General features: G+C 46.0%; 1 protein-coding gene across 1 annotated transcript in view; it reads left to right on the top strand.

Moving 5' to 3' along the window:
• The window catches only part of RGR (retinal G protein coupled receptor), a 192,687-nt gene that overhangs the window by 159,818 nt on the left and 19,484 nt on the right, over nucleotides 1-13,385 (top strand). The window contains exon 6 of the mRNA XM_086920152.1: nucleotides 3,786-3,899. Coding sequence (XP_086776278.1) covers nucleotides 3,786-3,899 — 114 coding nt within the window. The remainder of the gene's footprint in view (nucleotides 1-3,785; nucleotides 3,900-13,385) is intronic.

The raw sequence follows: 13,385 nt of genomic DNA, 5'->3' as shown, positions 1-13,385 counted from the left end.
CAGGCAAAGCCCCTCAGTCTGCTGTGGTACATGTGGTGTCTTCTCCCACCAGGGAGCATGCAAATGAGCACACCACACATGGAGTTCCATAGCAGAAGTCTTTATTCCATCGCATAAGATCACACACTGCACGCATTGAGTCATAACATTTATAACCACACCTTAACACCTCCCAGCAGATTTCGTAATTCCTGTTAAGAGCACAGCCAGAGCCAGAAAGGTCCTAATGCACATAATATCAACGCTACAGTGCAATGCCTATTTAATAACCCCATTGACACTGTTGTGCTCAACTTTCCACATTTCCACATATCACTTTTCTGAATCCCTTCCGTGAAGAAAAGCCCGTTCTAAAATGGTTTTACACATCCAGAATGAAATCACCTGCCACTAAAACAGTTTCACAAACATGTTCGAATTGCTTATGTTTTACCATCATTTTGAATTGTTCGGATGACTGGTGGTGGTGGTCTGCACCTTTCTTTTTAGGTCGAGCCTGAGCAGCACATGCGCTACTCTGCGAGGCATGCTGTATTCAGGTATGGCCTTAAAGCGCCACCCACTCCACGCCCATATTTTTCATTGGCTTGTTATTGTCCATTGTAAACTGTGACTTTTCATTGGTCAATAGCTTAGTACCACCTTGTCTTATTTTGTAACCTCCCATGAGGACACCCCCTGTTAGTGTGTTATTACTCTGTAGGCTTTAGTTACAGACTCCGAGCCCTATTTTTCTCAAATAGCTTTTTCCTGCCTGCTGACAGGACACGCTCTCTTCTATTGTCTTTAAAAAAATCTTTACAGCAAGGGTGCAAAACGCATTTGCAATGCAATAGGTTTCCCATTGTTGAGAGTTTAAGCTATTTGCGTTATAAATGACAATCTCTTTTATTTATCTGTTTTGAAAACAACACATAAATAAAAGGCATTATAATTTACAATGCCAATAGCTCAAACTCTCGTAAATGCAAGACCTATTGCATTGCAAATGATTGTTTTAACCTTTGTTAAAAAGTATGACAAATATTTGTATTTCATATTGCTAATAGGTTTTCTAGTTGATCAGTTAACTGTTTCGCTGTCTAAATAGCACACATGACTCCGGACCTGTCGAACGTGCCCAAAAGGGTCCATATCGATGACATTTTAACATTTAATCTTTTGACTCCAAATGACTGTTGGATGTGAATTAAGGACCAGATGTGTCTCATGTGAGCTGGCTGCCAACTATAACGATGCTGCTGTGTGATAAAAGGTTGTGTGTCTTATGATGCGGCCACTTGGTGAAGTGGCACACACAAGGTGACCTTTAAACCCCTCAACAGAAGGGGTTTTCAGCTCAGGTTAAAGATCTACACAGGTGGCTTCAATTAAAATCTCCCAGGACATGGGACTAAACACAAGATGAATTCCTTATTGCTATAAGGCAGGGCTAGCTGTGGCTGTTCAGGGAGAGCAGGGGGCCCAAAGCTTAACTCGCCAGTGATGACCAGCCCCCTTACCAGGCCACATCCCTTCTTCCTGTAGAGTAGACAGACATGGTGAAAACTACGGGTGACAAGCCGTGTTAGAATGGTGCTGTGTACGAAGGCAGCAGAGTTGCAGTGTACCCTTCAAAGATTCTGATGACAGGTACAGCCTAGGCTTGAAGTGGGCCGGGTCCTACATATTTTTTTATACAATAAAAAATTACAGAAAAAGGTTCTAGGAAGCAGGTGCTGGGAAGCAGGGCCGGCGCTAGACTTGGGCAGCATGGGCAGCTGCCCAGGGCCTCACTCCTAGCCCAGCAGCACTGGCCCCGCACCAGTGCAACACACCATCAAACCTCTTGTGGCCCAGCCGATCTCATTGAAGAAAGGTGTCTGTTTGCAATTGAGCTCACAGGAGGGGCCCCCTCCCTGGGCCTCTCAGAGATAGTGTGGGGAGGCCTAGGGGAGGGGGACACTTCATATTGTGCCAGTTGCAAGAAGGCCTAATTGCAGGTGTATCCTGCAATTAGGCCTCTTGCCTGGTTGCCCATTCAAACACTGCGGGACGCCCATTGTCAGCACTTAACAGTCTGCACTGTTTTAACTCTGAGCCCTCAAGCTATTCTCACACCTTCAGCCCGATATGAGCTGTGAAAGAGGTGCTTGTAAGTGACAGCGAGGGGAGCTGCGGCCCAGGAGGAGTCTGCACAACGCAGCTTCCCGAGCCCTGAAGGTGTCACTTATGTAAATTAGAGGGGCCACTTCTCCAGGGCTCCAAAAATCCTAGAACCGGCCCTGCTGAGAAGGGTCCCTTTCAGGCTCTCTATTTTTGCCCTCACCCTCAGTATGAAAAAAATAACCTTATCTCTGCAGCAGTACACCGTTCACTGCCTTTGATGTAATTTCAAAGAGACTCGTTATAATTCTTTCATTATCTCATAATTTCATAAAAGAAGCATTTTCAATATTCTATACAACAAAGCCATAGTTGTTGCTTGGTTATTTTATGCAACTAACAACCATTAGCAAGGCCAATAGCCCCGGCTTGTTGTAGGTGTAACGTTACTTCTTATATTATACGTCTGGACGCAATGACAGAAGCAGCAAATTACCTTTTAGACGGCACACTATGCTAAGCACAGATTTTTAGCCTACATTCTTTAAGCCACACCCTAATTATACCGGCCATGCCCCTTTGAAAGAACTCATGGGGCCTCATTTATGAGAAATGACACATCGCTGTGTGAAAGCAGCGATACGTCACTTCTCAGTGCGCAATCCTTGCGACATTCCTGATGCGTCATATTTAATGTATGACGCATCATGTCGCTAGGAGTTACAGATACATCAGTATTTCTGACGTATCTGTAAGCGCAAAAGTGACGCATTGCTGGAGAGTGTCACAAAAGTGGTGCAACTCCAGCAATGCATCCTTTCACTTGGGGTAAGCCCCATGTGAAAGGGCCTGCGTCAGTCTTCCGCCTGCTGTGAGGCAGGCGCAAGATTTTGACGCAACGGCGTCCTAAAAGTGACGCAGTGAAATCTCATAGATTTCACTGCGTCACTTCTACGACCCTTCCTTGCGTCAATACGCCCCCCTTGCATACATTATACCTGGCGCTGGTATAATGTGGCGCAGGGGTTTACAAAGTGACGCATCTACCTAGATGCCTCACTTTGTAAATATGGCGCAACAAGGCGCATTTTTTATGCCACTGGTGCGTCACAAAAAGTGACGCACCAGCTGCCTAAAAGTGACGTACGGCCTCATAAATGAGGCCCATCGTTTTTTTCTTTCCACGTAAAGCCCTGGGTACAGCAATTGTCACTCTCTAATTCGAAAGGAACAATTGATGTTCAAATTTAGAAGCGGGTTGGCATTTCCCTCTTCTGGGGCTTGTGGAACAACAAGGATAGAGCCAATGCTGATGAAGCAAGTTTATAAAGAGAGGGCATAATTCACGAACATTTTGAGGCCCTACGTTCATTGTAGGTGAGCAAATTAAGCAACTGCAGGATTATTTAAAAATGGCCTGAACCTTATTCCTGCAGATCGAACTTCTGAAATCCTAAAAATCATTAGTGTGCCTTCTCCTTAGTGACATTATTTCATTTGACTAAGGCCGCCTTTTAAAGGTAGGTGGGAAATAAATTACAACTCAGTGGAGTTCTGTTTTATCAGGTGCGATAAATATCACATTTATTACCTGGTAGCTCGTAATGAGGGCCTTAGTCAACTTGAATAATCCAGAATTTTCCAGGAGTGCTGCCTGTCTGCCAAGATATACAGACTTACTTGTGTTATTTCCTTTGCAGTTCAACACCGGTCTGCCAGTGAAGACGCTGGTCATGTGCTGGGGACCTTACTCGCTGCTGTGCTTTTATGCAACCATTGAAAACGCCACCACTATTTCACCAAAAATCAGGATGGTATGTATGGAAAATACCAACGATGTTGTAAACATGTTTCCGGTGGCACAGGAGTGATAGTGCTATTCCTTTCGATTTTCTATGGAATTCGGTAAAAAAAAATCCAAACCTTTACACTGGGGTAACCAATGCTTATTTTGTAAAGAAATAAGTGTAAAAGCCCAAAGATTTTCTTAGGAAACTGCAGTTAGAGCTGCTGAATACCAGGGGGCCATATTATAGAAGTGCCCCGGGTGCACACTGGGCATTTCGCCCGCTTTGTACGCCTGTGGTATTACAGAAGGGGCCGCAGACGCTTATGCGCCTCCTTCTGTAATACTGAAAGCGCTGGCGCACATACAGTGCATACAGTGGCAGCTCTTCCTCAAGGGGGTGTTCCCTCATCTGCATAGGGGCGTGGCCCCATGCAAATGAGAGAATCATTTTGCCTCCACGCCTGTGCCGTATAACAGGAACGGGCACAGAGGCAAAGAAGCTCTGAGAATGCATACTGACAGTGCGCCATCTAAATGGTGGCGCACTGTCAGTGCAACCCCTGATTGCATCCCTCTGGAGTTGGGAAAGGTGGTCCCATGGACTTCCCCAGGCATCCCCTTCCAGACAGGTGCAGTCACTCACTGCACCCTCCTGCAAGGGGATCTCTAATCCCATTTAAAAGTACAGGTGTGTGCTGCCTGCCCTGTGAAAACACGGAGCGACTTCAAAGCAGCCGCTCCATTTTTCATATGAATGCGCTGCCCCCAGGGCAGCACAAGTTTGCGGCTGCCCTGGGCTGCGCATTGACCCTAATAGGGTGCAATTTCCTTGATTGCGCCGGGCGTAGTTTTTTAAAGGTGAGCGCGGCGCAATCAAGGAGATTGCACTGTATATATAATATGGCTCCAGGAATGCCAAACATCAAGGCTGCCACATCTTGATTCCACCTGATGCTTGTTTCTTCCACCACCACCTACACTACCTCTTTTTTGAGCTCACACTTGCCGGTTACTTTTCTTCTTTGCTTTCTCTATTTCTCACTGTTTTTCTTTCCCATCCTTCTTTAAATTTACCCTGCGGCAGTCAGTGGCTGTCGCAAACCCCTTGGCAATGAGACACAGGAGTCGGAGCATTAGGTAGCACGTCTTTATTCTTCTACTACCTGGCACGTACTGCCCTGTTCCCTGGTTTTCCTTTTCCTCTTCCGGTTCCCCGCCCCTTCCTACTTGCCTGCCCTGTCCCTAGACAGAGGTCAGGCATAACGATACGACACCTCCCCCTTTTGTACAAAGTCTTACTGTCTCTCATATCTCTTCGATGAGGCATGCTGGCCTTCTTACTTGTCTTCTCAGGCGATTTGATTGCTCTGGTGCCCTGGCGTGACGATCTGTGGCATCATCAGATCTTGCTGGGCTGTAATGACCTCGGTCACTGTTCTCACTTTGGCTCATTAAGTCAGTGAAGGCTTCACGTGGCTGGGCCTCATGATGGCTATTGGAATTGCACTTCTTGAAGTGTGAGATGTTTCTAGTGATCCGTTTGTGGTCAGCCTCTGCTGTGATCATGGTTCCTTTTCACCTGCTGACTTTGAGGGGATGAGCGAGGTAGCGACTATCTGCTTTTGTTCTTCCGTCATTCCGTACCATTACCCAGTCTCCCTCTTGGATGTCAGTGTCTCTGGCTCGTCTGCGCCGGTCTGCATACGCTTTCATTTGTAGTTTCTTTCCACGGCCTATCTTGACTAGTGTGTCATGATCAATGTTCACATTCCGTGACTGGAGTGTGCTCTCCAGTGTGGGCAGTCGAGTGCGGGGAGTCCTTCCTAGCATCACAGTGATTAGGCACTGATTGGTGGTGTTATGCGGCGTAGTGCGATATGCCCGTAGTCCTTCGTTCAGGGCTTGTTGGATGTCTCGGTGAGTTAACTCTGCTTGCTGAACTGCCTTTTTCAGAGTCCCCATAAAGCGTTCCACCATGCCATTAGCTTAAGGCCACAGTGGTGTGATTTTCTGGTGCTTGAAATTGAGATGTTCTGCAAACTCTGTGAATTCATGGACGTTGAATGGGGGCCCATTGTCAGATTTGACTCGCAGCGGGATGCCCCATGCTGCGAAGATTTCATCGATCACTGGAATCACTGCGGTCGCTCTGGTGGATGACACTAGATGGGGGAATGGGAATCGGGAGTATTCAACAATGACAACAACAATGTATTGACCTGATTTTAGAGGACCAAAGAAGTTGATGGCGACTTGTTGCCATACCCCTTCTGGCAGTTCTGACACTTAGAGGGGAGCGGGTGGTTCTTCGCGACTCACTAGTTGACATGGTACGCAGTCTTTGAGAGTCGTCTCCACCATCTGATCTAGCATGGGGAACCAGACATGTTCCTGTAGTGCCTTCTTTGTGGCGCTAATGCCTCTGTGGCCTTCATGTGCGAGGTTGATTACTCCTTGACGTAGCTTTTGAGGGATTACGATTCTCCCCCCTCTCAGGAGTAGACCTTTGTCACTGATGGACAGTTCTTCTTGGACATGCTTGTATGCTACCAGGTCACGGGTGTGCTGACTGGAATCTTGAGATGAGTCCTTTACATGGCGCAAGGAGTTGCTGCGTACACGGGCCATGACATCTTGTAGGACTGGATCTTGTGCTGATGCGTCCCGGATGGCTTCCAGTGGGACTGTAGGTGGACAGGCGGTGCAGATGACAAAATGAATGTATTCTTCCGCCAGGGAGTGCACCACACCAGTGAGTGGTTAGGGGTGTCGGGACATGTAGTCAGCTGGATTTTCTGCTTTCCCTGGCTTGTGGATAATGGTATATATGTAGTCCTGGAGACGTAGTCCCCATTGTTCAATGCGCGGTGGCATCTTGGCGTTGGGGTTGCCAAATATGGTGACGAGTGCTTGGTGGTCAGTGATAATAGTGAAATGCTTCCCGTATACAAAGAGATGAAAATGTTCGCACGCCCACACCACCGCCAGGCTTTCTGTCTCTGGTTGAGAGTATGCTTTCTCGGTATCCGTGAGGCTGCGGCTGGCATACGCGATGATGTGGCGTTGATCTGAATCTTCTTGATATTGCGCCAGGATGGCGCCTAGACCTACTGGGCTAGCATCGACTGTGATTTCCGTTCTTTTCCTGGTATCAAAATAGGCAAGATTGATGGCTGAGCTAACGGCCTGTTTGATCTCGACAAAGGCTTGTTCACACATGGTAGACCACGTGAATGGTTGACCCTGACGTGTGAGCTCTCTTAAAGGATAGCTGATGGTAGCGTAGTCTTCTGCCTGGTCGTTGATTCTCGTTAGTTCTTCAATCTCTTCAAGAGTGTAGTGTTTCTTTCGTAGCGGCCGGCGTAGCGACTCTGATTGGCAGCCTTCAATTATGCGGAGTCGTAACGCATCTTCAGTGTTGAAGTCATCGAACTCGCAGTGGCGCGCTAATCTTCTGATACGCACAATGAAGTCACACATGCGCTCCTCTTTCTCTTGGGTGGCTAGATTGAACATGTAGCTTTCATAGTCCAAGTTACGCTTGTGTAGAAATCTTCTGTCAAGGGCTCCCTTCACGTCGTCGTAAGGGGCAGTAGCTGCATTTGGCAATTCTTTAATGATTTGCGCTATATCCTTACCTACTAAATTGCGTAGGGCTATAAGTTTTTGCTTGGGATCCTGTACTTGCGACCCAGTCATGTAGTCTTCAAAGTCCTCGATCCAACTCTTCCATTTAGGTCCCATGCTATTGCCAGGGGTCAGTTCCAGGGGTTCCGGTGGCCATAAATAAGGTACCCCCATGTGCGTCTGGGGTGTCAGTGCTGGGTTGCCTGGGGCTTCTGGGCCTGGTGGGTTGGTCGGAGCCGTTGCTCCTCCTGAGATGCTTGTAGAGCTGGGGATAGACATTATGATATACTCTCGTCACCCCGTGCGTTCCTGTGACTTGATTTTCAGTGTCTCTGAGCTTTCCCGCTTCTTTTTAATGGCTTATAGGCTGTGACTTTGGTGGCGCCTGACCTAAAAATGGCCGCCTTTTCAGAATCATGTAGAGTCTATGGCCAGCGCCTGACCTCAAAATGGCCGCCTCTTGGGACGCTGCACTGTTTAAGCCTTGCTTTATTTCAGAGGTTATGCTTTGCTGCAAGTGTCCTTCATTCAAAATATAGGACTCACCCCAGTATTCTCTACCGCCTTGTGCCCACTCGCCGGGCTGGGGTCGTTATCAGTGCTTCCGTTCTCTTCGCGCCGCGTCTGGGGTGTGAAATCTGCCACAATCACCTTTGACCGGGGGGGGCTGTAGCGGATTGGCTCCCGCTGCAATTCTTGTTTCTGTTACGCCTTTCGCGCTGGCTCGCACGCTCTCGGCAGCTCCCGACTTGCCGATCTTTTCTTTTCGCGCTGCCGGGTGATGGGCTGCATACTCGCCGGTCACGGGCCGTGCACGGACGGCTGGGGCTGCATTTATCTTCAGTGGGCCTGCAGGGATCCCACCCTCGTGGCCAGTGTCCCAAACCCCTTTGCAATGAGACACAGGAGTCGGAGCATTAGGTAGCACGTCTTTATTCTTCTACTACCTGGCACGTACTGCCCTGTTCCCCAGTTTTCCTTTTCCTCTTCCGGTTCCCGGGCCCCTTCCTACTTGCCTGCCCTGTCCTTAGACAGAGGTCAGGCATAACGATACGACAGTGCCCCATCCGAATCAACACACATGTGTAGAGTTCATGGATATCCAGTTTCTTGCCGAGGCCTGTACGCTGTATGCTACGGACCAATGAGTGTCCCAAAACACTTCTGTGTACGTCAGAGATATTGTGACATTTGCATTCACGCAGTAGTAAGCTGTAAACTGGCTTTAACAAGAGAGAGAGGGAGAGAGGGAGAGAGCACTCGCTCAGGAAGAGCTTTTGCTTGAAATTCTCAAAGTAAAAAGGGAAAGTTCCTCTGTGAGAATAGCCCCAAAAAGTCTCCACAAGTATGTATATACATAGGATTGAATAACAAACATTACTTTAGTGTGGTACCCCAGGAGGAGTGCATCTTCCGATTAACAATCCCTTTATTCTTCCAGGTGTAGGAACGTTAGCAGTCTTGGATCGGAGAATGCATATGCTTTTTGATCGAAGGAGATTTTTTCTAATGGTTCTTGAGTAACGGAGAGTATTTTTAAGTCGGATTTAGGGAGCAATAGTCAAAACTGGAGAAGCATTTATTTTTATTTCAAAGTATTTTTAATATTAATTTTGTAAGCAAAGACATTAGCATTTCTGTTACAGGGTTAGCCATTCGTAGTTTTTACAACATTGTTTACATTGGTACTTCGAAATATATGCTTAGCTAACCCCACCTGGCGTGATTTAGCGAGAACAAGAAAAAGGGTGATAGAAAGAAACAAGCATTTGCAATGCAATAGGTCTCACATTAGGAAAGTTTGAGCTATTGGTATTGTAAATAAGAACTTTTTTAATTTAATTTGTTGGTTTTGAAAATAGCGAAATTAATATCTTTGTCATTTACAATGCCAATAGTTTTAACTTTCGCAAATGTGACACCTATAGCATTTGTAATGCAATATGTGTTGTATTTATGTGACTAAGATTAATTGATATTACAAATAACAATGGCTTTTAATTCTTTTAATAATTAATACTTAAACAAAAGTTATTGTAATGTATAACGGCAATAGCTGAAACTTTTGTAAATAACCTTTGTGAAGATTATGTTCAGTGTATTTTATTGTGACGAAAAATCCAAGAACAGAAGTGAAACATTAACATCTTTTTGTGACATTTGTAATAAAGCTTGAAACAGTGAGAGAACATATTTGCACCAGTTGTTGTTAAATGGTTGCACAGATTGATGCTGTGGTGGCGCTGAGTGATGTTGTGGCGGCGACGAGTGATGCTGTGGCGTTCAGTGATGCTGTGGTAGCGCATAGTGATATTGTAATGCCCCTGAGTGATGCTGTGGTGGTGCTGAGTGATGCTGTGGTGATGCAATAGATAGATAGAGTGCGATAGATAGAAGAGGGAGGGCGACAGTTAGATAGAGGGAGGGCAATAGATAGATAGAGTGAGGGCGATAGATAGATAGAGTGAGGGCGATAGATAGATAGAGTGAGGGCGATAGATAGATAGAGTGAGGGCGATAGATAGATAGATAGATAGATAGATAGATAGATAGATAGATAGATAGATAGATAGATAGATAGATAGATAGATAGATAGATAGATAGATAGATAGATAGATAGATAGATAGATAGATAGATAGATAGATAGATAGATAGATAGATAGATAGATAGATAGATAGAGTGAGGGCGATAGATAGAGTGACGTACTAGCGGCGCAAAAGTGATGCAAGGGCTCATAAATAAGCCCCTGAGTTTACAATGAAGAATCTCGAGACGAATGTTGGGATGCACCCTCCATTTTTATTAACTTGTTTGTTACAACATCGGGCTCTTTGAATGGTGGCTGACTACAGGCCCCTAGCTACTTACTGGGGGTAGGAACCAACATGTGCATTTGTCAAAAGTGCAGGAGTGATGTGTGCCTGACACACAAGTAAATGTGATAAATAATATTCCTAAAGAAAATCTGCATTTTCTACCCTGCCATACTGATGCTGGCTAATCATAATATGTTGAGCATGCCTCTAATCCCCTTTCCATGTTTTGGGCCAGTCAGTCAGGTGCTAATCCACTCGGCATGGATCACGACCACACACCTCAACTAAATGGTTTAAAAGCAAGAATTAAGTACTACAGAAATCCATGATATGCATATATTTCCCCTGCTTCTGCTGCCTAATTAACAGTCAGTTGATTAGCCATTGTAAAGTTCAAAGTCAAGGCGAGTCTGCAGCTGTTTGCAGAGCACCCTACACGCTGCTATTCATCCTGCGCCTGGTAACAGTATATAAGGGTGTGTGGTAAAACAATATTATCTACGTTTGAGCACTCTGGGCTTCTTATTCCACCGGTGAATGACAGTATAGTATTGTTGTGTGATGGAATATCCGTTTTGCAATGCTGTTTCTAAGTGCCTACTTACCTACAGGTAATGACATCGCTTGAAGTGTTTGCCATGTAAATACGTTCCTTTCGTAGAGAAAGAGGGTGCACTTAGCCTGAAGAGGTGAAAACACTTCCAAGCATAAACCCTCTGTACACATATTGTGTTGTGAAACAGCAAGGCATTTATCCAATGAGCGGGTACTTACAGCAATAGTTACACAGCGGTTGCTTTGACTAGTTTTCGTCACGTGGTCAAGACCGTTTGTACAACTCAAAGGATTTCAACAAAGAAATTACTGGGTCAACATTGGTGTCTTCTGTCCCACTTAGGACGTTCCGGAAACATAAAGGACAGATCGTGCCATAAATTAAATTCATATCTCCCGCAAGTGCAAAATGTTAATTATTCATAAAGCAAAGAAATGTGATGCGCCCAAAGTCACTCGCAACCGACAACGTGTACTTTATACAGCATAAGAGTAGCTTATGCACTTGTGAGTACATTATGCACGGGCAAGCGAGAGCGAGTAGGGGCAAGCAGTTGGGCATTCGGAGGCGAAACCCGAGAGTGGCGAGGCTGGCAGTGCAGACTAGAGGAACACCCACAGAGCTGGTTCGAGGAGTTGGTGTCCCCGGCTGAAAGAGAATGCGCGAAGCCCCTCTTTAATTTGCATACATAGTGACACATTAAGGGGCTGTTCACATCTCAATGGATGACTCTGCTCAAGGAGCTGCTTGGTGCAGACCTCTCCTGTGCTGCAGCCCCTACCTCTCGGCCACCTACAAGCACCTTTCTTGCTGCTCATTCAAAGCTGGATTTGTGAGAGCTGCCTCTGATCAACAAGCATTGGCCGCGCGGCCGGGTCGCAATGAACAAAAAAAAAAGCAAGAAAAAAAAAACATGAGTGGTGTGCACGCACGTCACCGCAAATGCTTCTTTGCCAGTGATAAGCTTGCTATAAAAAGCATGCGCACGCGCTCTTGTGCTCGTTCTTGTGCACGTTATAGCAAGCTGATCGCCGGCAAAGTAGCATTTCTGAGAGCCCCAAAATGTCTCGGTCGAGATCAGCGCATGCGCTGGATCAAGCCGAGACCTAAAAACCACCCTCTGTTGCTGGACAATGGATACAGTGGGTCCCATAATTGCTCGAGGGGGGCGGGAGGGTTTGAAAAGGAAGGACTAGCCTATCGAGACAGACTCGAGTATATTTCATGCCACCATGCTTTTCACAGCTTCCAGTGGCTAAACGGCTAGACGGGCTGACTTTGAAGTTGGAGAACCATGGTCAAGTTTGACGGGAGGCTCAAACATCCTGTGATTTTGGGCAAATGACCTAAATCTGAATTTGTCCTTCTGTAATGCGACTAGTGCTCATTTGAGGCGATCTGATACCTCTGTTTTAACGGTGCCAGATAAGATTGCAAAAAAGCCTGGTAGAGACTGACTTTTGTCCTGCCTGAATGTAGCACATGCTGGGGAGCACCCATGACTTTCAATACATTACAATTTTGCCCCTGTTATAGTGGATTCCCTGGTTCTTCTTAAATGACTTCAGTCTGCAGTCTTACTCACTTGTCTGGGAAGACATCAGAAATACCCTATGCTGTGAAACACATGAAAGTTGGACAGACTAGACGTCATGATGGTTAGCCCCTTCCTTGTGCTTTCCTGCAGCTCAAATGGGAGTAATTTATGATCTTAAGGTTCCCTGCGTATATATGGTTTAATGTTCTTACAAAAGTTTCGCTCAGTCGTGGACTCCATGGAAATTGGAAAATCACATGAGCAATGTCTACCCTGGGACCTATGCAGTTAATGAAAAGAAAAACTGAGTGGAACACTATGTGTTTGTGGGTGTGGGTGTGTGTGTGTGCATGGGTGTTATTGTATGTGTGTGTGTGGTTGTGTGATGGGGAGAGAGCTGGCGTGTAATAGTTAGAATGTATAGAGGGAAGAGAACATAGATTTCAATAGACAGTGCTAGAATAAAAAACGCATATGTATGGTCCTCAGGGTGAAAAGTGATAATAATGATGAAGGCGTAGCAAATCATTCGGTGATATATGAACCAAAAGGAGCGGTGTGCATCAACAAGACCTATCCTAGCAAAATGTGCAGAGAAATATGAACCTTAAGGAGCAGTCAATGTATAAATGGCATGTTATAGAAGACAGTTCGGGAAAATATAAACCGTAAGGAGAAGTCCGCATGGGGCGTGATGCCTGCTGAAAGTACAACTGGGGCAGAAGGGGTTGCAGGTGGCATTAGAGATGAAGAAGAATGCACGCATTGTAGGGGGGCCATGTAACGGGTGACCGACGCAAGTTGCTGCTGGCAGAAGTAGTGTGGCGCAAAGAATGGTAACAGTAACACGCCTAGCAGAAGATGACTGGGAATAAAAGAGATGCCGCAGGCTTGTAAGAGAGGTGTCAAAATAGCCTGGTTACGGTAATAGTGCATATTATGAAAAGAGTGAGGAGGCATGAGGTAAAAGAG

This window comes from Lissotriton vulgaris, chromosome 5 (genome assembly GCF_964263255.1).
Source record: "Lissotriton vulgaris chromosome 5, aLisVul1.2, whole genome shotgun sequence".
In the NCBI taxonomy this organism is placed as follows: domain Eukaryota; kingdom Metazoa; phylum Chordata; class Amphibia; order Caudata; family Salamandridae; genus Lissotriton; species Lissotriton vulgaris.
Note: the sequence above shows the minus strand (reverse complement) of the source record. Positions and strands in the feature narration are given on the sequence as shown.